A 22,833-nucleotide genomic window follows, 5' to 3' on the forward strand; every position below is an offset into this window, starting at 1 on the left:
GAGCTTGGGGGTCTGGCCCCGGCCTGGGCGGACCACATGGTTTGGGTTTGGTGCTGGCCCCAGCAGGCCAGAGATGGTCTCCCTGGACGTTGGCATGCCCTGGATGCTGGGGTTTCAGGGGTCCGTGTGTCCCCGCTGAAGACCACGGCCACCCTTCCTGGTGCCTGGCCTGTGACGGGCGTGCCCCGGACCCTCCAGAGACAAACCTGTTCTTCCTTTTCTGTCTCCTCCCTCCCCCACGCCTCCCCCCCTTAGCCAACACTGTGCCCGGAGGACCCAAATGTGTGTATCCCCTCTGCTCTCTGTGCATCCCCGCTTCCGTCCCGGCCCAGCAGGGGCGGGGCAGCACGGGCGGGGAGGGCGCGGCCAGGGCAGGCAGGCGGGGACCCTTCCTCAGCCTCCCGTCTTTCAGTGGCTGGAGGACAGCAGCCCTCTGGCTCCCAGGCACCCTGCTGGTAGATGTGGGGTCACGCTACCTTGTGAGCCCGCGTTCCTAGTTCATCCCCATGTCTATATGGGAAAGGGGGGCAATGGAGAGCCAGGGTGCAGCCAAGGCCTTCTCAGGCCTAAGTGGCTGAGGTCAGGCTGTCTGACTGCCCTGAGGCCTGGGAAGCTCCAAATGTCAGCACCAGAGAGCTGGAGGGCCCTCAGAGGGCTGGGCGTCCCCTGGCTCCTGGCTCTGGCTTCCTCTCTTATTTCTCCAGCTGACCCCACACACCCCACAGCCCCTTCCCCTGAAATGCCACGAGTCTCAATGGTACCAGATCCTCCCAGCCTGTGTCTCCTGCCGGCCTTGGGGCTGGCTCCCCAGGGCAGGGGGACTCGGGTCGGTGCCTCCCTACCCAGGGGCCGCAGGGCGCCCTCGGTTTCCCCAGTGCCCGTGCTGTCCTGTGTCTGCTGCTGCTCTGCTGTGTGTCTGCTTCTGCCAGGAGGGGCCTGGGCATGTCCCACCCCAGGGGGTGTCACAGCCCCAACTCCAGTGACTTAGGGGGCCTTAAGCTGTGGGGTGATGGGGTCTCTCTGGGCTTCCTAATGCCAGGAGACCCCAGGCCCAGAGCAGCCTCCTGGGGGTGGAGAACAGAGGCTCCGTCAGGGGATCCAACAGTTCACCTCTCAGCCAGGGTGCTCAGCAGGGCTGGACAGTTAGCTCGGGGGTGCATGGCGGGGTCAAGGTGTGCGTGGCCCACGGCAGAGAGGATGAAGAAGAGCATCAGGCACCCTGGGTGCAGGGAGGCCGCTGGGTGGTGACAGCAAAGGGTAGTAGACACGGGGGGCTGGAGGCACAGGGAGGGCAGGGAGTCTGGGTGGTGCCCCACGCAGCTCAGGTGCAGAGTCTCCAAGGTCCGGCGTGGGGGTGCAGGGAAGGCAGAGGGTCCCCGGCCCAGGGCTGGGCGGGGCGAGGTGGTGCCGAGGGGCTGGGGGGCCAGGGGTGTGGCCGGGCTGGCGTCAGGGGTGGCGGGCAGCCTCGCATGCGCTTGTCAGGCGCCGGGCCCCGGGCTGCGCCTCACTCGTTCCTGGCTTCTGTTTCCTGCCTTCTCTTCATCCACCTCCTGCCTTTTCCCAACTCGGTTTCTCTTTTCTCTCCCTCCCGTCTGTCTGCCACCCTGTCTTCCCTTCCTCCCGTAGATGTGTCCGACCTTGAGAACAATAACCGTAACCGTGCCGTGGCCGAGCTGAGTCAAGTCCCTGACAATCTCTCCACAGTGACCAACGCCCTGGTGGGCATGAGCCCCTCGTCCTCGCTCTCGGCCCTGTCCAGCCGCGCGGCCTCTGTGTCCAGCCTGCACGAGCGCATCTTGTTTGCCCCGGGCAGCGAGGAGGCCATTGAGAGGCTGAAGGTGAGGGCACGGCCGGACAGGCCACCAGGCCCCGGGAGACGGGCGAGCTTAGAGAAGTGGGTGTCAGGGCCTCGCCCTCCCGGGGGCGCCACCCCGTCTAGGGCCCTGGACGCCCAGGGCCGAGACCTCTCCTCGCGGAGTGGTTGTGTTAACGGCACAAGGTGAGGCTGGCTCGGAGGCGTGGTGAGCCGGGCAGATGGCACAGAGTGAGTCCCGGCGCCCCCTCCGTGTGGTCCTCGCTGTCTGCCCAGGGCCCCAGGGCCCCACTTGCTGAGAGGGGCAGGCGGGTGACCTAGGGGCTCTGCGCTCCCTCCCGGGTGGTCTGTGCTTACACCTGCTCCTGGATATTCACCCAGCCGGCCCAGCCGTGGCGGCTGCTTTCAGGTTTTTGGTTCCGTGTTCCTTCAGTGAATGGCTATTGGGTGCTGGGCTGTGCGGGGTGAGGGGTGAGCCCAGACCATGGAGACTGAGGGGACAAAGTTCGGAGGCCAGGCCGGGCCTGGTATGGAGAGTGGGGTGTGGGGTGAGCCTGGAGCATAGCGCCTACCTGGGGCGGGGGGCCCTCTTGGGATGTGGGGGATCCACCTGAGGTGTGGGCCCCTTGGGGTGTGGGGCTAGGAAGGAGGCACCGATGTTGGAAGTGTCTGTGCCTCAGCCTCGGGCCAGCCGACTCTGTGCCTCAGAACCAGCATCTGTTGTCTGCCTGGATCTCTTTCTCTCCCTCCAGGTTCCTTTTGTCTTGTCCTTCTTTCTCCAGGTGTGTCCACAGGAAAGACATGGGGCCTGTGAACACGTCACTCCTCAGCCCGTGTCCTTGATCTTTCAGACACAGCGCTGCCTGGACGGACCCGGGAATGGGGGTCTCACCTCCCCTTGCCTGGCACCCAGGCCTCAGTACCCGCCTCATGCTGCTCTCTCTTGCTCCGCAGGAGACGGAGAAGATCATAGCCGAGCTCAACGAGACCTGGGAAGAGAAGCTGCGGAGGACGGAAGCCATCCGCATGGAGAGGTGGGGGTTGGTGGGGGGGGGTGGGCAGGACCAGCACCGAGCCGTGCGTGCCAGCCCTGGGCTCCCGCACCCGGGGCGGCTGTGTCACAGTGGGAGACAGACCTGTCCCCTGTCACCCAATGACCCCCGCCTCTTGTCACTGATGGCCCCATTGACCTGATCCCTGATCAGGTGATCCGTCCGTTCAAACGGACGCCTTGACTCACTGACAAGCGGGGGCCCTGCAGGAACACTGCCCTTGGGCCTTGCGGCCAGAGCCCCGCCAGCTCCTGGTGGGCCGATCGGTCAGCTGGGGGTGAGGCAGGTCCTGCAGCCCCTTGGGACTTGAGCTGACCCCTCTCTGTCCCCCCAGGGAAGCGCTCTTGGCCGAGATGGGCGTGGCCATGAGGGAGGATGGCGGTACCCTTGGTGTGTTCTCTCCCAAGAAGGTAGGAGCTGGTCTGACTCAGACAGGGTTGGGCAACCCGCGGCCCTTTGTGGGGTGTCAGCTCCTCCGGGAGGCTGGAGGGTTCCTCCTGGGAGGAGGGGAGCACGGTGGCAGGTCCAAGCATTGGGGGCTCTACTCCCCCATGGCCGGACCTTCCCTGTGTGGGAGATTCGGCCGCGCCTCCTCATGGCCGGACGTCCCTGTGGCCTTGGGACATCTAGACAGGCCACTTAGCTGCCCGAGGAGTGGACTGGGCCCCTCGAGGTTGGGGTGAGACTGGGGATCCTGAAACCTGTGGAGCCTGGATCCGTCTTGGAGCTTATGCCGCACAGGCAGGGCCTGGCTGGACCCAGGACTGGGAGCCAGCTGCTCTTGGAGCTTAGCTGAGGTGGGGTCTGCCATCCCAGCAGGAACCCCTCCTCTCCCACCCAGGCCAGTCTCGCTCACCAGACCCGGCCCTGTCAGCAGGGGGCCCTGAAACAGAACAGAACACCACCCTCCATTCAGTAGCTCAGATAGGGTGTAGCACAAGCATTTGGGGAAAAGTCTCTGGCAATGCTAGGACCCAGACCCCTGACCCACCCCAAAGTTTGCCAGACCCTTAGAGCCCTTAAGAGCCCAGCTCCAAGCTGGGAGGCCTCCCTGGAGGCGGTAGCTGTCTGTGTGACCCCAGCACAGGGCTCTGCAGGCCCTGCCCCTGCTGCCTTCTTGCTGAGGAAACCCTGGCCTGCCTGTCCCAGAGTGACCCCGCTGGGGTCGGCTTCTCACCCTTGCTTGGTCTGGGGCAGAGAGTTTCTGCGTTTGTAAGTCCCTGAAGCCAGCAGCACGTCCAGCCCCGGGTTGTGCCATTGGAAACTTCCGGGGAAGAGGAACCCAGAGTGCTGGTGCGAAGGGCTCATCAGCCTGGGTGGCCGCTCCTGGGGATGGCTTGGGTGCCTCAGGCTTCTTCTGCCCCCATGTACTCCAGGCCCGAGGTGGAAGGGAGGGGTGCTTGGGAGGACCTGGGCAAGGAGGGGAGCAGGTGGGGCCCTGACGGGCTCTTACTTCACATCCCTTCTGGGGAGGCCTTCGGTTTGCATCTGGAGTAGATGGTTCCTGGGCTGTGTCAGACCCTGCCCCTTCCTGGAGGGTGGGGCTCTCGGTGTGGGCGTCCTTGGGACGCTTGGCACCCTGGAGTCTTTCGGCTTCATTGGTGGCAGAGGGATTTGCTGGTGGCCCCGGGGCTGGGTACTGCCTAGGAGTGGGAGGACGGCCTTGGGGCCACCGGGGACACCTCCTCTTGAGAACATCAGTGTTCCTGGGACTCTGGAGAAGTATGTGGGCCAGCTGGGTCCCCCACAGCTAAGCCTGCCAGGGCGAGCACAGGCCCTTCCTGGCTCACACTCTCCCTGCTCGGGGAAAGGGATGGCCAGGGATGGTTTGTCCCCAGAAGCTGACCAGGTCTTTGCACCATGCACCAGGGTGTTGGTGGGGCATTGTGGGGCTTATAGCTCGAGGTGGGGGTGGCTTGCCCCAATCTGTCCGGTGGGAAACTGAGGAAGCTGTCCCAGCCTCCACCGTGGTGCAAGACTCTTGCCCAGGACACGGTGTGGGGTGGCGTTCCCGAGCTCAGGAAGTGTCGGGGGCACAGAGAGACCCCAGGGTGAGAGCAGTGGTGGAAGTGAAGATGGAGGTGTCTGGGGCCCAGTGGGTGGAACCGGTAGCTGCTGCCCTGGGGACCGGGTGGGGCAGGGAGCTGAGGGCAGTGCTTAGACAGGTGTGGCTGGTGGGAGGGGTTCGCCTTTGGTAGAACTGTGGACAGGAGAGGTGGGGGGTCCGAGCTGGGTGGCTCAGCAGGACTTCTTTCACAGCCTCTCTGCTCCCCAGCCCCCAGGCCTGAGCCTGGCCTGGTCACCATCCTAATCCTTGTTGATTGGCGGATCCCACTGGAGCCCTCAGCTCCTGGGTGCCCGGTTGAAATGGGGTCCTGCAGCCCTGGTTTAGGGTGGAGGAATGGGCTCAGAGCTGACTACCCAGGACTGTGCGTGTCCAAGGGCCCACCACAGCCTCCAAGTGCCCCCCCCAAGGCCCCCAACTGCTGAGAGCTGGGCTCCCAGCCTCTCCCGAAGCCCAGCCCCCCCTGAGTGCCGAAGTTGAGCCCCTACCCAGCCTGCTGCCCAGCAGCTGTCCCCCTCAGGGCTCTGGGGTCCCCATCAAAGGCTCTTCTTCAAGGAGCCTTTTTCTTCATGTCTCCTGTCCTCTCTGCCAGGCTGGGGTGAGACCAGTGAGGCCAGGGCTGGTGGTGGTCTGGTGTCTGGGGAGAGGGTGCAGGCGGGTGGCCGGTGCCAGGCTCCTCCTCAGGCTCGCTGACCCTCCTGTCTCCACAGACGCCGCATCTCGTCAACCTGAACGAGGACCCGCTTATGTCCGAGTGCCTCCTCTACTACATCAAGGACGGGATCACCAGGTGGGGGCCGGCGGGGCGGGCGGCTTGCCCCACAGAGGGGCTGCCTAGGTCGGGCCTCTGCTGGAACATCGCCACTGCCCAGGCTTGTTGCTGGAGGCGATGCCGTGGGCCACTCTGGGCTGGTGGCTTTCCCAGGCTGGGCTGCGTTTGGGAGCATCACCTGTGCCCCTACCCTGGGTGTTTCCTGAAAGAGCCTGGGTGGGTGTCCCTGGAGGCTGCAGGGGGCCGGCTGGGCGGGCCAGTGGGTGGTGTCATGGGTGCACCATGCCCAGCAGTGCTGACAGTGCCCCCCTCTGCCACCCAAACAGAGTGGGCCGGGAGGACGCAGAGAGGCGGCAGGACATCGTCCTGAGCGGGCACTTCATCAAGGATGAGCACTGTGTCTTCCGGAGTGACTCTCGAGGGGGCAGCGAAGGTATTGTCACCCTTCAGCCCCCACCCCTAGTGCTACTGGTTGTCAGGCCTGAGTGAGGCTTGCTGGTCCACTCCAGGTGGTGCCCGTCACCCCTCCCGGCTTCCCAGTCCATCCCGGGGAACTACCCCTTTAGAAAGGTGCTTTGAAGGCTGGGCTGGGGGACAGGGGGCTCCCTCCCCTTGCTGGGGGCTGATTGAGGGGTGTTCATGGGCGGGGGGACGTGAGCCATGAGGAATGAGCCCAGATCTAGGGTGGAGAGCTATTTTTAGATCACACTTTCCTGTTGGCTGTGGAGTGGCCATCTGTCCATTTCTCCAGCCTCTGTCCCCATCACCTGCCTTGGGTGTGGCCCCCTCGGGGAGGCAGCTGCTGTGTCGGTGTGCCATGTCACAGTGCCATGGCCCCCAGTTCAGAGCATGCTCCCGGCAGGCATCTGGCCAGCCTCTGGACTTCAGACCAGTGGCCAAAGCCCACTATGTGACTGGGACACCTCAGGAGAGTGGCCTTAAGCCGTGTTGGGGACATTGGCTCACCCAGAATTCTCTGTCCCCAAAGCCCACCCTCCCCTGGGTGGGAGGGCTCAAAGCCCAGAGGGGCTCCAGACTCCCAGGGACACGCTGGTCACTGTTTCCCAGCCATGCCCACCTGAGACCCTTACAGGGCCCGACGGTCGGCCCAGTACAGCCTCCCTGGCTCTCTGACTTGGACACATGCACCTCCGGAGTGGGGGTCTCTTTCCTCATCCACTGAGTGGGGTGCGCCCTGCCCCCCTCCAGCTTCTCTGAAGCCCAAACCAGGTGTTGCGGGCAGCCAGGCTTTGCAGGGAGAAGAGAAGCCTGGTGCGGGCCACACCTGGGTGACCACCCAGGATGACAACTCCTCACAGTCCTCTCTGACCCCCACATCTGTCCTGTAGCCGTGGTGACCCTGGAGCCCTGCGAAGGAGCAGACACCTACGTCAATGGCAAGAAAGTCACAGAGCCCAGCATCCTGCGGTCAGGTGGGGCCAGGGGCAGAGCCAGGGGCGAGTGGGAGGTAGGGAAGGAGGGCCCTGTCCCATCCCCTCGACACGTGGACCCCTTCATGCTCCCAGGGCTGTGGGGCCTCCCAGGAGGGGCCGCTCACACAGAGCCCTTCCCCTTTCCCCTGTTGTTTCAGGACTGGGCCCAGGCTGGGAGGGGAGGCCTTGGCTTGGGGTCACCCTCCTGGTGTCTGGGGCTGGCTGCAACTGGGGCCCAAGGGCAAGGAGGACAGAGGAAGTGACCAACCGCGGGAGGCCAGGGAGGGCTGACACTCAGACACGGGACCTCGTGTGGGAGGAGGGGCTGAGCTGGCTCTGCGGGTCCCAAGTTGGAAGGGAACTGCGCCGTCCAAAGAGAGCCCCCCCAGGAGGGACTGCCCAAAGACAGCTGGTGCTGCCCGGGTAGGACACGTGTGTCCTGTAGATGGGGTAAACCCTGGCCTTGAGTACACGCAGACCCGCCCTGCCCTGCTTCCATCAAACAAATGGGGAGGTGGATGGGGAGGGAGGTGCCCAAGCACAGCCCTGGGGCACATGGAGCCCCCAGGGTCCAGATGCCTGTGGGAGGGAGAGAGTGTCACCGCTGTGTGTTGAGGGGAGTGTAGGCCACTGTAAGGGAGTGCTCATGGCCAGGGCACAGGGCCAGGAGGCCACGCTGGTCCAGGGGTGGCACCTGCAGGGCCATGAAAAGGATTGGATGTTGGAGAAGTCCTAGGACTGTGTTTTGCAAACATCGCTGGCTGCTGAATGGGGAGGGGCTGTGGGGGTGGATTTGGGGAGACAGTGAGGAGGCCCATCCAGGTCCTGGCCAGGGTTGAGGTGGCTGGCCAGGCGAGAGAAGAGACCTGGAGCTGAGAACCGGGTGTGTGGCTCCTGGTGGCTGGGGCCCTCCCTGGGGTGGGCAGCGCTGGGACCCCAGGGGGAGGAAGAACCTGTGCCCCTCCCTTCTCCTGCCCCATCTCTCACTCCTTGGGGCCACCCCGAGGCCACAGGTTCCCCAAGACCGGCCTTGCCTCTGTCCGCCAGGAAACCGCATCATCATGGGAAAGAGCCACGTGTTCCGCTTCAACCACCCTGAGCAGGCGAGGCAGGAGCGCGAGCGCACGCCCTGCGCTGAGACGCCCGCCGAGCCTGTGGACTGGGCCTTTGCCCAGCGCGAGCTGCTGGAGAAGCAGGGCATCGACATGAAGCAGGAGATGGAGCAGAGGTGAGGCTCGAGGCTGGGGTGGGGGTGGGCTGCCATGCCCATCCCCGCTGTGCTCTTCCCTGCAGCACCACCCCTGCCACACCCGCCCCCACCCGCTTGTCCCCGCCCACTTGTACCCGTGGTGCTCACCTGCACCCCTTCTTGCAGGCTTCAGGAGCTGGAGGACCAGTACCGCCGGGAGCGGGAGGAAGCCACCTACCTGCTAGAGCAGCAGAGGCTGGTGAGGCTGCCCCGCTTCCAGGACACCACCTGGCGCTCGGGGGTCTGGGGCCCCAGTGGTCACTCTGCTGGGGTTGCGTCCAGGGGCACCAGGCAGACCCTGGGTCCCACAGCACGAGAGGCCCCAGTGGGAGGGCTGCGGAGGGGCCTGGTCTGCACTGGAGCCACAATCTCGCTTCTGCACCAGGACTACGAGAGCAAGCTGGAGGCCCTGCAGAAGCAGATGGACTCCCGGTACTACCCAGAGGTGAACGAGGAGGAGGAGGAACCGGAGGATGAAGGTGAGGGGTGCTCGTGGGTGTGGAGGTGGGCGGGGCCTGGCCCTCGGCCTGGGGAAGGGTCCTAGAGAATAGGCAGCCCCAGGCCGCTCCCTGGAAGTCAGCAGGTCAGCACTGGGGTCCCTGGCCTATCCCTCAGGGAGAGGCCTCCTTGTCCCCGGGAGGCACCTGAGGAGGCAGGATTTGGGGGAGGTTGTGCTGCAGCAGGAAAGCACCTACACACATGCATGGATATGAGTGTGCTCACACATGTGGGTTCTGGTGGGAGCGGCCTGGACGATGGGGAGGACGATGCTGGCAAGGGCTCACATGCCGACGTCCTGCATCTGCTCACCCCTGTCCTGCCCGTGGGAAGCTAGTGCTCCCCCACCCCAGACAAGCTCACTCTGCTCCTCACCTCAGGAGCCCCTTCTGAGCACTGGCTTGGGCAGCCCACCAGCTGACTGGCTGACATTATGCTCCAGGCAGGGCAGGCGGGTGGAGTTGGACACAGGGTTCACGTCCAGCTTGGCCTCTGCGCAGCTGGTCAGCACCTTTGTGCTGATGTGACCTGGGCCTCCCCTTGTCTGGACTCAACCACCCAACAAGGCTCCTTCCTGCGGGGTGGGGGTGCTGGACGGCAGGGGTTATGGGGAGGAGGGCCGAGCCGGGGAACGTGGACAGGCCCTTCCTGATGTCCTTGCTCGTCTTTCCCCCACAGGCCTAGTGGACAGAGGGCATGTGAGCTGGGAGAGGGTGTGTGGGTCAGCCACAGTCTGCCCTCCTGCCTCCTCTCCCTGGGGTCCTGGCCCCCACTGCTGCCCTCACATGGCCATGGCCGTGTGGCTGTCATTGGTACTGCCCCCATGAGCCCATGCTGAGCTTCAGCCAACTCTCAGGACGCCCAGGCCTGGGGAACTGATGGCCTCTTTGTGGCTCCCGGAGCCTTTTCGTGTGGCTCCCTGTGCCACATCTTTCCACCAGTTTCCTTCTTCCTGAGCGCCCAGGACAGTTAGTGTGAAATTGGGGACCCAAACACAGAGCCCCCAGCCCAGGCCCAGAGTGGGGGGGTCGTGGCATTTCCAGGATGACGGTGTGTACCTCTCCCCACAGTCCAGTGGACGGAGAGGGAGTGTGAGCTGGCAATGTGGGCCTTCCGGAAGTGGAAGTGGTATCAGTTCACGTCCCTGCGGGACCTGCTGTGGGGCAACGCCATCTTCCTCAAGGAGGCCAATGCCATCAGTGTCGAGCTCAAGAAGAAGGTGGGCTCCCACCCCAGTGCACACTGCCCACTGGCCACCCACCTTGGAGGGAGGGCGTCACACTGTCCTAGTGACAGCTGGGACTCAGTGCTCAGCTCCTCTGCCTCCTGGGGTGGGCAGAGCAGGCCTGTCACCGGAGCCCCTAGAAGGATGGGCAATTCGAGGGAGGCCCTGGGACTGACCGAGGTGGACGTGCGTCCTCGCTGCTCAGCGGGCAGGCTGGTGAGCAGATTTAACTTCCTCTCCAGCCGCTGGTCAAAGGTTCTGGTGAACGGTTATGGGGTGTAGCTGAGATCTCTGGGAGGTGGGAAGGAAGCCTTCTCAGGGCCTTGCTCCCACCCAGCACGGGGCTGATGGGGTACTTTTCCGCCTGTCACAGGTCCAGTTCCAGTTTGTCCTCCTCACGGACACACTCTACTCCCCACTGCCACCGGACCTGCTGCCCCCGGAGGCCGCCAAAGACCGTGAGACGCGCCCCTTCCCCCGCACCATCGTGGCCGTGGAGGTCCAGGACCAAAAGAACGGGGCCACCCACTACTGGACGCTGGAGAAACTCAGGTGTGGTGGGGAGTGGGCACCTGAGGTGGCAGCAGGGACAGGGTTTCACCCTGGGCCCTGGGCTGAGGGCACAGAAACGAAGGTGGCCCAGGTTTCACGCTCTGCACGTATCAATGCAGCTATTTCTCCTGTTCTCATGTCTTTCAAAAATCGGAAGAGAGAAGTGACTAAAATCCAGCCTTATTATAGAATCTGTATTCTCCTTCTGCCAATGCAGGGGTAAAGTTTAACATGTTTAATGTGTTTTCATGGAGGAAGGGGCAGGTGAGGACGGTGGGGGGCCATGGCACCAGCAGGGCCAGCAGAGCATGCGGGCCGGGAAGGCAGGGTGCCACCAGAGCCCGTGGAGCTGAAGCTGGAGCTGGGGCCGGAGCCGGGCCAGAGCTGGGGCTGGAGGAGCTCAGTGAGGCAGGGAGGGAGCTCCTCCCCCTTAGAGCTGTAGCCAAGCCTGGAGGAAGGGGGCGTGGGGGTGGCCAGGCTGGGGCGACAGGGCAACCAGGGGTGGCAGCTGTCCCTGTGAGAAGTCTCTTTCCTACAGCTCTACCTCCACAGTCCCCACTCGATTACTCTGATGTGTGCCCGGCACTTAACTTATCAAGGTGACCGAGCGACAACACAGACTGGCCAATGCCATTGAAGAAAATTTCAGTGTTGCTCACAGTTCCCCTAGAAATGAGAGGCAGACACGCACACGGGGCCACGGGGAGGCACGGGGCCATCAGAGGGAGGCAGGAGCTGAGGGAAGGCCTCGGCACGGCCTCTGTTGAGGTTTTCCTGGGCGGGGCGGGGCAGGGTGGACACCTAGGCCTGGCTAGTTCGAATAATCCTGATGGCCTTTGGGGCACAGGGGCTGCCCCCAGTTGCCTGGAACCTGGCCCTGAGGTCACTTAGGGGGAAGTACTGGCTGGGTGTGGGTCAGGTGGGGGGCTGGGGGGTGGTCTGAATGTGAAAGATGGGCCCACCTGCCCATTGTTTACTGTCTCTAGGAATCGCTCCCTGGGAGGCGTGGTCCCTCCCCAGCCAGCAAGGCCCCCAAAGATGTCAAAACGTCATAAAATAGAGAGAACAAAAAATGTAATCAATACACAGTCACAGACTCACACTGCCCTCACACACTCACGCTCACTCACACCTACATAGGTAGACACGTGCACTGGCATATGCATTCATGCAAGCACACACACACACACTCACACTTACTGCCCCTCCCCATCCTCTGGGGGGGCTACAGTTTGACTTTTAGGAGGAGAGTTCTCTGCTGTTCATGTGGCCCATGTGGCCCCTGAGCCCTGGAGCAAAATGATTACGTTTCCTTTCTTCCACAACTTGCTTTTCTTGGGGATAATAATTTTAAAAGTATTCCATATCCCATCCCTGTTTTCTGTATCCCATCACCGACTTGCCCTTCATTCCTTGAGCTTTTCGGGCTCTGACACAATTCCCCCATCCTGAGCTTCCCCCCACTGGCTCTGGGTGGGGTTCTCTCTCCCCTTCTCCGCCCGCCTCTCTGGCTTCCGCGAGCCCTGAGGCTGGTTCCTGGCTCGTCCTGCCTCCTTAAATCACTTTGTCGTCACTTGGCCAAGTGGGGAGGAATTAGTGGAGAACTCACATGTTTAGCTGGAAGCCCCTTGCTCATGGTTGACTGATTTCAAAGCGCCTGGAGGGTCTGTCAGCAAACCAGCTTGAGCCTTGGGTGACCCTAAGCAGGACGCTGTGGCCAGCGCTGGGCCGAGCCCGCTGTCCCCAGGTGGAGGTGTGCAACGCCCACCACTCTGCCTGGGCCCACGCTGATCTCCGCGCCCCTGCAGGCAGCGCCTGGACCTGATGCGGGAGATGTACGACCGGGCGGCCGAGGTGCCCTCCAGCGTCATTGAGGACTGTGACAACGTGGTGACTGGCGGAGACCCCTTCTACGACCGTTTCCCCTGGTTCCGGCTGGTGGGCAGGTGGGCGCCTCCCTCCCTCCCTGGGCTGAGAGAGAGAGAGAAAGCAGTGGGGACAGGGAGTGGGCCTCTCCCCCAGGCCGGGACCCCCACCTGGGCCCTGGCCTTGACCTGTGGAGGGAGCCAGTGAGATGCCCTTTCCTGTCCTGACCCCCCCCAACACTTGTCCTTCCTGGGCTGGGGTCCCTGCAGCCACTTTTCTCCACATACCAGTGGGCCGTGTTATTTCAGGGGACCAGGGAGGGGGTCTTGGCATTGCCACCCACGCCTGCTGCAGGGCTGTGGCCACTAGGTCACACATGTCCTCGTGTGTGAATGTGTGAGGCTTGGGCAGCCTTTCCGGGTCACCTGATGGCTGTGGGGATGCGAGTGGGGAGGCAGGGCCACGTCACCCAAGAACCTCAGAGTCCCCTGCCTCCTTTCCTTGGTGTCCCCATCTGGGGTCTGCACCCAGCCCCTGTACCCCATGGAACATGGCGTTCTGAGGCCTCAACACGGCCAAGCCCATGTGGTCCTCGCCTGACCTCGGCCACACCTGGCCAGGATCATGCCAGCCAGTGCCTTCCGGAATCTTCTGGAGCCTTCCACTGACCACACATGCACTTTCTTTCCAAGCCTGGGGATGGGGTGCATTTTTGGTTCTCTTGTCTTTTAAAGCAGCATTCTTGATGGCCTGTGTGTTTGGTTTTGGTTTTAAACAGAACCCCCGCCCCGCCCCCGCCCTTGTCCATCCCTGCCAGTAGCTGGTGTTAACTTCTCTCTGTCTTGTCGTACTAACCTCAGTTCAGTCATCTCTGGCTGCAACAGCTACCCTCTTCTCAACACATGCATGAGCGAGCGCATGGCTGCTCTCACCCCCTCCCCCACCTTCTCGAGCCCCGACTCCGACGCCACCGAGCCTGCCGAGGAGCAGAGCGTGGGGGAGGAGGAGGAGGAGGAGGAGGAGGAGGAGGAGGAGGAGGAGGAGGACCTGGAGGACGACGTCTTTCCGGAGCACGCGCTGTGCGACGGCCGGGACCCGTTTTACGACCGGCCCCCCCTGTTCAGTTTAGTAGGAAGGTTGGTGAGGTCGAGGACAGCATGCTGGGAAGGAACCAGCTCTTTTGCACAGGAGCACTGCTGCGGGCACGATTTGACCGCCGGCAGGGTGTGACCCCCGGCGTGCGGGGCAGCTCCCCAGAACCCCGGGGCCGAGGCAGGCTGAGGGGCTGGCCTCCCTGAGGAGAGGGTGTGAGGGATCACGAAGGCTCCTGGCCATCCTGGAGATGGGCGTCCGGCCCAGCAGGGGCGAGTCGGGGTCCCAGTATGGAAGAGGCAGTGCACCCTGGAGCGTGGTCACCCGGCTCCGTGCAGGTGGAACTGTTCTGCAGAGAGGCGCTAGAACCCTGAGAAGTGGCCACTGGGACCCCAAGAAGAGTCCTTGTGCGGGGCCTGCGGGGGACATCTGGAAAGGTCCCATCGTCCTGGAAATCAGGTCATCCCAGCCCAGGCGGCTTCCCCACCCTCCGCTGTTTTCCAAGAGTTGGAGGCTCCCGGTCTGCTCTCAGTGCTAGAGGAGGTCATCCCGGAGGGAGGGCAGGGAGGAAGGGCTGGTGCTCCGGCAGTGGAAGGGCCTCCCTCTGAAGCCGTGGGGCCCAGGCTGACCCCGCCTCTCTCTGAGCCTGTCTCTGTCTAAAGGTGAGGATGCTTCCGTCCCTCCTGAGCTCCCAGGCTGTCATGGTGAGAGACAGGGGCATGTGGCTCCGTGCCTTCACTGGAAGTGCCCTCTGCAGAGAGGAGCGGTTATTATGTTTTTTAGAGGGATAAGAGAGGCCAAGGTCAGAAGGTGGAGCGGAGGCCGTGGGGAAGCCCAGATCCTGGGAGCAGGGACCCTGCCCTGCAGGCATATTGGGCAAATACAGCTGCCATTCACATTTTTTATTTTCATGGAATGGAAGCAAGACAGGTGAAGGAAAGTTCTAGAAACGTAGCTGTAGCAATAGGACATTCGGTTCATGAAACAGCTGAATTTACGTATTTTACGTATATAAAAAGGTGTAAGATAGTTTTAATGGTAACCTTTTTTGGAATTTGAGATTGCTTCCTTGGCCTAGGCCGATGGAAGTTTTTGGAAGCTTCGATCTTGGAGCACCAGTACTGAAAGCTGGAGACCGAGGCTGGCCCCCAGATAATGGGGCTCATTTACACTGGGAGCCCATGGGTGCAGATGATGGAGAAAAAGCCGCATCAGTTCCTCTCGGAAGGAAGCAGGCTCCCAAGGGTACATGTCATGGATTTATCTGATTAGTTTTCCATGGGTGCGATATGCTGGCCTCCTGGATAAAAACATGTGGCTCTCTCCCTCTGAGACGTCCCGGGTGTAGGCGTCCGGCTCTGCTGAGCCTGAGAGGGAGGTGTTACCCCAGGGGCAGCTCCACACAGACCTCTCAGAATGCCCCAGGCCACTAGGGCCAGGCCCGCTGGCCTGCTGGGCCCAGGAGTCGCTCTGGCGTCAGGTAGGCCTGGGGTCAGGGCGCAGGGGAGCGAGGACACCGGGAGAAACGGGGTGTGGGCTCTCGCAGTCTCAGCCAGAAAGAGCTGGGTCCTTCCGACACTTTCCCCCCTCTGTGGATCTGAGATGTTACACAACCACCAAACCAAACCCAAGTCATCCGTGAGAGGCCAGCCCCCCGTACGGCGGGCGGTCTGTGAAGGGCTTCCTTTGGAAACGTCCTGATCTTTTTGGTTTGGCGAGAATTGGCTTCTCCCGCGCAGCAGCTGTGCAGGCCCGGCCCCGAGAAGGACCCTGTCTTTGGTTCCCTTTTATCCTTCTGGTAGCTGCTGGCTCTCTCTCCAAAGCTTAAGCGAAATTGGGGCGCCCACTCTTGTCTCCCTTCGGAAAGGCTTTCCTGGCCCCAGCATGCGTCTCTGCACCTCACCAATCTCGTGGTTAGCGCTGCCTCCTCCCCTCCCGCCACACTCAGCCCTGGCTCTGCTGTGTCTGCCGCCTCCTCTCTCTCGGGTGGGTTTCAGCCTGCTTCAAGGTGTGTGCGCCTCTGCCAACAAAGCCCCCCTGGCATGGGCCTCCCACGCCCTGGCCCGGGGCTCCTCACCCAAGTCCAGGGTCAGCCCCCCAGGGGGCCTCTAGGAGTCTGGGGGGCCGGGTGAATTGGGGAGGTGGGATGGGCTGACCCAGGCAGAGGAAGTGGGCCTGGGGGCTCTGGTTTCCCCTGACAATTCTCCCTGCCTGGACTACTGCTTTCAGAAGGTGGATAGGCAGGGGAGCTGCAGAGAGGAAGGCGAGGGCTGACTTCTTGGGTTGGAGGGTCCCAGGAAAAGGGGGACTGGGCGAGGGAAAGGAGGTGACTGCCCAAGGAAGTGTCCAGAACTCTGGGTGGAAAGTGCTGACCTGTTACGCGTCCACTATGTGCCACCTGGGCTGGTGAGGCCGACCCCTCAGCTCCCAGCTGATTGCCCTCTACGTGCCGGACCACACAGCCTGAATCTTTGCCAATGAGGCTGCGAGCCACTCTGTGTGCGGTGGCTGGCAATGCCCTCTGGGCGGGGCTGGGGCTGTTCTGGCCCCTGTGGTGGTGGGTGCTGATGTCAGGTCATTTCTGTCACCTGGGGGGCAGTGAGAGGGAGGCACAGCCTCTGCACTGTGGGCCCCGTTGCCTCATGTCCCAAGTGCTGTTGGCTAGGGTGGGCTCTGCGTGGGGGGTGGGGTCTTCCAACCCTGGCTCGCAGCCCCTCAAGTCTGGTGCTGCCACCGGGGTCAGTGGCTGCTGGGCCCCAGAGGCCCCTTCTGGCTGAATGCACCTGTCACTGTCACCAAGTGCACTGGGATTAGGGGCGGCCCAGAGGAGAGAGGAGCCATGGGGAGGAGCCAGCATCTGGTGCCAGATGCTCCTTATTCTTAGAGCATCTGGGTCCAGAGCTGCAGCTAGATCATTGGATCCCACCGGGAGCTCAGGATGAGCATGAGAATTTGCAGTTGCCCACAGCTGTGTTATGAAGTTCAGAGAAGACAGGGGAGGGTTTGGCAATGGACCCCAGGGGTCTTTTTCATTGTATAACCCTGACCTCCAAACAGGGGGTCCCTCGAGGCCCCACCCCTGGGGCCCCGGCTCTGGGGACATCTAGGCTGCATCTTGTCTGCGGGGATGAGCTTGGGCATGGCAGCTTTCAATGCCACATGAGTCTAGGTTTTCCTTCCCCTCTACATGAGGAAGTCCCAAAAGATCATGAAAGAATTGATCTACTTGATTAACTAGCTGTGTTAACTAAGTGGGTAGGCCATGGAGCATGGTGTCTACACCACTGAGAGCTGGATAGAACCCAGCCTGTAGATCCCAGCTCAAGCTTTAGCTGCCAGCCCCCAGCCCCTTCCTTAACGTCTTTGTGCCTCAGTTTCTTCATCTGTGAAGTGGGGTACTAACGCCAGATTCCATCAGCTCTAACACACCGTCTTAGATCTCAGACACCCGTATTTTGTGCACCCCCGAGAAAGAAAGATGCAGCCAGTTGAACTAAGATATGCTGTTGATTAGGACAGCCCGAGTTTCAGAATTGAGATGTGAAATGCGTGGGTGGGCATCTTAAAGTGACGAGATGTGGGCGCACCTGCCGCCCAGGTGTTGGAAGAGCATATGTTTTGGTGCTGGCCCCTGGTGAGCTCAGAGGGACAGGCTTCTGTGATTTCTTCCTGGACTGCCAATGGGATGACTGGGCCTTGGGGACACGAAGGGCCCAGCCCCCATCCTATTTGTGGGAACCTTGAGTCTGTGAAATGCTGCAGGTTCCTGAGCTAATGGGTTGGCAACATAGCAGAACGTGTCCACGCTGGGACACCACAGTCGGTTTCGAGCAGGCATTGTCAAGCAGTGAAGCCCTGGGGAGAGAGCCAGGATGGGGTCCGCCTGCTGCAGCCTTGCCTTGTGACCTGTGCCCTGCCCTCTGCCTTAGTTTACCTCTCTGTGTAGTGCCTCCATTTCCGTCTGGCCTGGTCTCTGTGGAGCCTGGGGTGGAAAATTGGCAAGTGGGTGGGAGTGGACCCTATGAGCTCAGAAAGGGGGAGGGGTAACCTCAGGTCCCTTCAGGTGTGGTCCTGGGGAGCTCAGCAGTTTGTGGGTCGCCTCTAGGGTGCTGTGAGTGGTGGTCTAGGTGGCCCCATAGCCCAGGGCTTTGCTTGTTCAAAGCCAGCCCCTGTGGAATTGCCCCCTAAGCCTTCCAGGAAGGCAGCCCTGGGCTGGCGGGGAGCTTTGAGGTGGCCCTGATCCTGGCTCTCCCTCCTGGCTGGCCCTTAACCTCTCCTTCCTGGATGCAGTAGTGATTAAGGACCCTTGTGCCTGTCACCGTGTCCTCACCTGGCCCACAATGGGAGGTGTTCCCGCCCTCCCCAGGGGTCCTCCTGTGGTTCCCTGCAGAGTGTAGGTGGGGGTGGGCAGGCTGTGGTGCCTCCGTCTGTGCCTGGGGCCCCCGGGAGCTCCTCGGTGCCTCTCTGCCTCCCAACAGCCCAGGGAAGAAGCCCTGCCCCGTGAGGTGGGGTGGGGGCTGCAGGGCGAGGCGCTGACTTGAGGACACCGCAGCTTGGGGCTGTCCTCCCTGGTCCCTTTAGCTCTGTCTAGCATGGTGGGATGGCTGGATGGGGACGCAGCTGAGGAGGGCAGAGCAGGATCCACGCCTTTTCCCGAAGCCCGAGTCCTGGGCTCCCTCCACTTCCCCTCTGGATCTCACGGCGTTGCTTACCGTGGCAGCCCCCCTCACTCACCCCTAATTTCAGGCAAAGGCCCTTGGCCAGGAGCCCAAGTGCCTGGAGAGGGAAGGCCACCACTGTGCTCCCCATCCTGAGGCAGCTGCCTGTCCCTGGCTGCTGGGTGCCCTCTGTGACTACAGCAAGGGGCTTCCCCTCCCTGGGCCTCAGTTTCCTCTTGTGACGAGGGCCAGGCTGGCTTCTGCTAGTGGCTTCCCCCCCTCACCTTGGTGGGTGGTTGGAGCAGCGGAGCCCTTCCAGTCAGGAGAGATGGCCCCTTCTCTGGGGCATCCTCAGAGGGGGTGCTGTGTGGGGCAGAGAGGGGCTCCAGGGAGCCATCGGGGGCTTCCTCTGCTCCAGGAGGGTGGCCAAGGGAGATGCTCAGGACCCCTTGAGGCAGCGTACTGTGTCCCTGACCAAGACCTGTCTTGGCCTAGGGGGCTCAGCCGCCAGCACGGGCAGTGGTGGGAGCGTGGAGCATCCCAGGGACCGACTGGAGGCCCACGTGGCCAGAACCGGGGTTGGTCAGTGGGGCTGGGGATGAGGCAGGGGCTTGGATGTCACCGAGGGTGTGGGGGTCTGATCAGCGTCCCAAGTCCCTTCTGGCTGCTGTGGGGCTGTGGGGAAAGCAGGAGGGTGACTGGTGGTGGTGGACCGGCCGAGGGGACTTCAGAGAGACTGAGGTAGAACCGAAGGACTTGAAAGATGGTGCTTGGGCTTCTGACCTTCTGCTGGGAGAGGGCCAGTGGGATTGTGGGTGGGGGCAAAATCAGGAGCCCACCCAAGAGGAGGTGCTAGGGGCTAGAATCGGGGGCATCTGGAGTGGGGTGCCCTCCTGGAGCTCCCAGTGTGGGGCGAGGACCGCGGCTCAGCCTGGGTGGTATCTGACCTGACCTTGGAGCAAGCTGAGCACAGGGCAGGGGGTGCCTCGCCTCCCAGCGTCTCCTGGCTCCACCCTCAGCCACAAACCTGGGCACCAGCACCCACCCGGCCAGCCGACTTCCACCTTCCCTTGTCCCATCTCACCCCTGCAGCGTGCTGCTGCTCTCACCTCTGACCACCCCCTTCATCCCACCTTCCTGGCTAAGGCCCTGGGGCTCCCTCACCCCACCTCCTGCATACTTCCCACCCTCCCATAGCCAAATCCTGCCCATCCCTCCCCAAGCTGTGTCCTCACCCTGGGACTCCCACCCACCAGATCCCCTGGGAGCCCAGCGCTGTTGACGTCTGTGCCTCTGGGCTGGAGCAGGAGCCACCAGTCGCTGCCTGGAGGGGAGGGCAGCAGGGGAGGCACGTCCTGCACTGACATCTGGGTGGAGCTGCAGGTCCTCACCACAATGGGTCCTTCCTGTGCCAGGGTGCCCCACCTGAGGAGGGTGCCCCATCCCACCAGTGTTGCCCTGAACAGTGGGGGAGTTTTACTCCACATCAGCCCACCCCCCTGGCTGGGCAGCACAGTGTTCCGGGGTCCTGTCTGTTCTCCTGGCTGCCGTGGGACCCCTGCACATTGGCCAGCTCAGGTGGTGAGGCAGCCACCTGGGTGACGTGGCCTCTGCCCAGGCTGCCCTGGCACCAACTGGGTGCATAGCTGAGCTGCGTGGGAAAGGGAGGGCTCTGGACGCTCTGTGGGTAGCTGCCCCGGACACGCCAGGCAGCGCCGTGGGATCAGGGGGTGTCCTCAGGGCTCCGCTGCGCTGGCCCTTCCTGGGCACTGGGCTGGGGGTGGTACCCCGTCTCGGATGATGTCGCAGAGCTCCCACCCGCCGTGTTTCTGGAGGGGGCTGGGAAGGAATCGTGAGCCGCATTCCCGCCATCCGAGCCCCTCGGTGGGGCCCGGGAGCATTAGGGGCCACTGGGGAATGGGCGGGAGGTAGGGGGACCATGTGGGGCATTAATAACAGTGTCAGGGTCATAGCTCAGCGTGTCCAGGTCCCCAAGTCCTCCTCCTCCTTGAAGCAGGCTGAAACCTTCCTTCCTCAGCTGTTCTCTTCTCAGACAGCGGGTACGGCCCATGGGCTTTGCCCTGTGCCCAGCCCCACTCACCACTTCACGCCCTCCTCCTCCTCTGTCCTTCCTCCTCCTCCTGTCTCCTCTGAGCACCTCGCCCATGGTCCTCCCCCCTCCCTGCCTGCCCGCCGCCCCAGCTGCTTGCTGCCCTGGCTGCCCAGCGCTTCACTCTGCTTTGCAGTGTTGTGTCGTGAGCCAGCCGTGACCCCGCCATCCACAGCACATGCTGGGGTGGCCTTGACCTCGACCTCTGCTTCCCCCCAGGGCCTTCGTGTACCTGAGCAACCTGCTGTACCCCGTGCCCCTGGTGCACCGCGTGGCCATCGTCAGCGAGAAGGGCGAGGTGAAGGGCTTCCTCCGCGTGGCTGTCCAGGCCATCTCAGGTACGTGCAGGGCAGCCCCGGGGCTTGCTCTCTCCCTTCACAGATGGAGGCCCTGGTGGGGAGGCCTCTGCGGGCATCACACAGCAGTCAGCATGCGGCCAACCTCACCCAGGCCCCCGGCCTCCTGTTTCTCCATCTCTCCCCCCAGCTAGCGTCTAGGCTGCTGACCCCCAGGTGGGGTCCGAGGGGGAAGCTCCTTTTGCCCTGCTCTTGGTTCTGGTCTCCTGGACTCTCCCGGGTCAGCTGAGGCCCTCTGGGCTGTGCAGGCTGAGCCCAGGGCTGTCAGAGCCTGCTCTGGCTCAGGGGCCTCCTCCGTCCCACTAGGCAGCCCCAGGTCTCTGAGGCCACCTGGCTCCCCGCCCCAGCCTGGTGTGGAGTGGCGCTCTCTCCTAGCTCACCCCTCCACCGTCGTCTCTCAGCCCTTGGCTCCCAACCCCTGCCCACAGCGCCCTTGGGGCCTCTCTCCCGACTCTCCAGCACGCCCCTCCTTCAGAACCCTCGGCCTCTTGGGCCCAGAGGCTGCGGACCATCCCTCCACACGTGGACGTGGAGATTCAAGCCCCCTCGCTGCAGAGGTGTCACCCTCTCACTGCTCGGTCACCGTCCAGCCCCGTCCCACCAGCTGGGCTCCCAGGACCGGCCAGCCGCAGGATGCCTTTGATCCTGGGTTTGCTCCCCTGTAAATGGCACCCCATTTGAAGCTTCTTAGATAGGAATGTTGAAAGATCATTCCAGAACACAGATGTGAGCATGCTTGGCCAACTGGGAAGCTGCAGACCAGAGGGCCTGGTGCTCTTGTGGTAATGGCCAGTACTCCCTTCTCTGCCCTCACCCCCTCTGGCACCCCCCCGCCCCCCTCCACAGACTCACTCTCCTTCCTCTTCATGGCCTTGGCAAGCTGGGCACCTTGGGGAGAGAATGAGGCAGATGGACAGACAAGACAGAGAGAGAGCTTGGGCCGCAGAGTGACCCCTGGCCTAGATAGGGCTGGCTGAGAGTGTGAGCAATGCAGATGGCCTGTACCCTGACTCAAGGGGTCTCTGGTCTCCCTCCTGGGGGTCTCAGCCCCTCGCTGCCCCAACAGCTTGGCCCCCTTAGGTGGTTTTTGTTCCACTCTCGGGACCTATTGCCAAATTCCCACTAGCCCCTAATTTCCAGGTGTTCTTTGTAGCACCTTGCAGCCATGTCACCGTGGTGCTGAGATTCCTTGGGACCCTGGAGTGGGGAGTGAGGGGGCACTAGGGAAGGCCCAGCCAACAAGGACGCTGGGAATCTCTCATGCCAGCCTCGTCCCTCAAGGGGGATGCTGTCCCTGCCATCTCAGGGGGAACTTTTCCCCCTGGGCTTTTCCTTGGCCCTTCCTGCCCAGCTCAGCTCCAGGTGAGTGGGCTCAGCCCCAGGTGGACACAGCCTATATTTGGGCCACACCTGACAAGCCCAGTCTGGTGGCTGTGGCGGAGGAGAAGGAACTTTAAAAAGCCACGGAACCCTGCTTCTGTGGTCACAGAAGTCGCACCTGCTCCCGCCCCCCCGTGGCAGAGGTCAGCTTGTCCGGTCTCTCAGCACCAAGCACTGCTGTGCCCAGGCCCTGGGTGATGGCAGGTCAGAGCAGCAGGCCCTCGGACAGCCAGGGTGGAGAGCACGGTGGTGTTAGCGCTCTCATAGGCCCCAGAACAGAGGGTCGGAGACCCTGGGAGTCTGCAAGGGCTCCTCCAGAGTGGCTGGAGTTGGCGGTCAAGGAGGCCAGCAGAAGCCAGATTTGGGGGGCCTTTAGGCAAACAGCAAAAGGGTTTGGTTTTTGTCCCAAACATAGTGGGAAACCACTGTGAAGCATGGAGCGCTGTGTCCGCATGGGTGACGGTGGTGGCTTGGAAGGGTGGTGTAGGACAGGTGTCATTCCAAAGGTGACACCAGCAGGGTGTGGTGGGGCGGGCTCTGCTCCGTGAGGTGGAGGGAGGAGTCAGGAGGATCCGGGTTCTGCTGGAGCATCTGAGTCTTGGGGAGGGGCGGAGTGGGGATCAGGACTCGGAGAGAGGGGCAGGGGTCCTAAGTTTGGTTTTGAAAATGTGGAGTTCGTGGCCCCTGCCAGAGCAGGCTGTGCTGAGGACAT

General features: G+C 62.7%; 1 protein-coding gene across 34 annotated transcripts in view; it reads left to right on the plus strand.

Annotated features, from left to right (window-relative positions):
• The window catches only part of KIF1A (kinesin family member 1A), a 101,529-nt gene that overhangs the window by 47,137 nt on the left and 31,559 nt on the right, over positions 1-22,833 (plus strand). For 10 of the 34 annotated variants that reach the window (XM_070489215.1, XM_070489213.1, XM_044751386.2 and 7 more), the window contains exons 14-28: positions 256-282; positions 1,627-1,838; positions 2,768-2,847; positions 3,200-3,275; positions 5,641-5,720; positions 6,029-6,135; positions 7,052-7,135; positions 8,183-8,363; positions 8,511-8,583; positions 8,770-8,863; positions 9,953-10,101; positions 10,481-10,659; positions 12,468-12,605; positions 13,386-13,661; positions 20,605-20,723. In XM_070489215.1, coding sequence (XP_070345316.1) covers positions 256-282; positions 1,627-1,838; positions 2,768-2,847; positions 3,200-3,275; positions 5,641-5,720; positions 6,029-6,135; positions 7,052-7,135; positions 8,183-8,363; positions 8,511-8,583; positions 8,770-8,863; positions 9,953-10,101; positions 10,481-10,659; positions 12,468-12,605; positions 13,386-13,661; positions 20,605-20,723 — 1,875 coding nt within the window. The remainder of the gene's footprint in view (positions 1-255; positions 283-1,626; positions 1,839-2,767; positions 2,848-3,199; positions 3,276-5,640; positions 5,721-6,028; positions 6,136-7,051; positions 7,136-8,182; positions 8,364-8,510; positions 8,584-8,769; positions 8,864-9,952; positions 10,102-10,480; positions 10,660-12,467; positions 12,606-13,385; positions 13,662-20,604; positions 20,724-22,833) is intronic. The other 24 variants (XM_070489227.1, XM_044751413.2, XM_044751414.2 and 21 more) reach the window with 9 other exon arrangements.

The sequence above is a fragment of the Equus asinus genome, chromosome 19 (genome assembly GCF_041296235.1).
Source record: "Equus asinus isolate D_3611 breed Donkey chromosome 19, EquAss-T2T_v2, whole genome shotgun sequence".
Classification (NCBI taxonomy): Eukaryota; Metazoa; Chordata; class Mammalia; order Perissodactyla; family Equidae; genus Equus; species Equus asinus.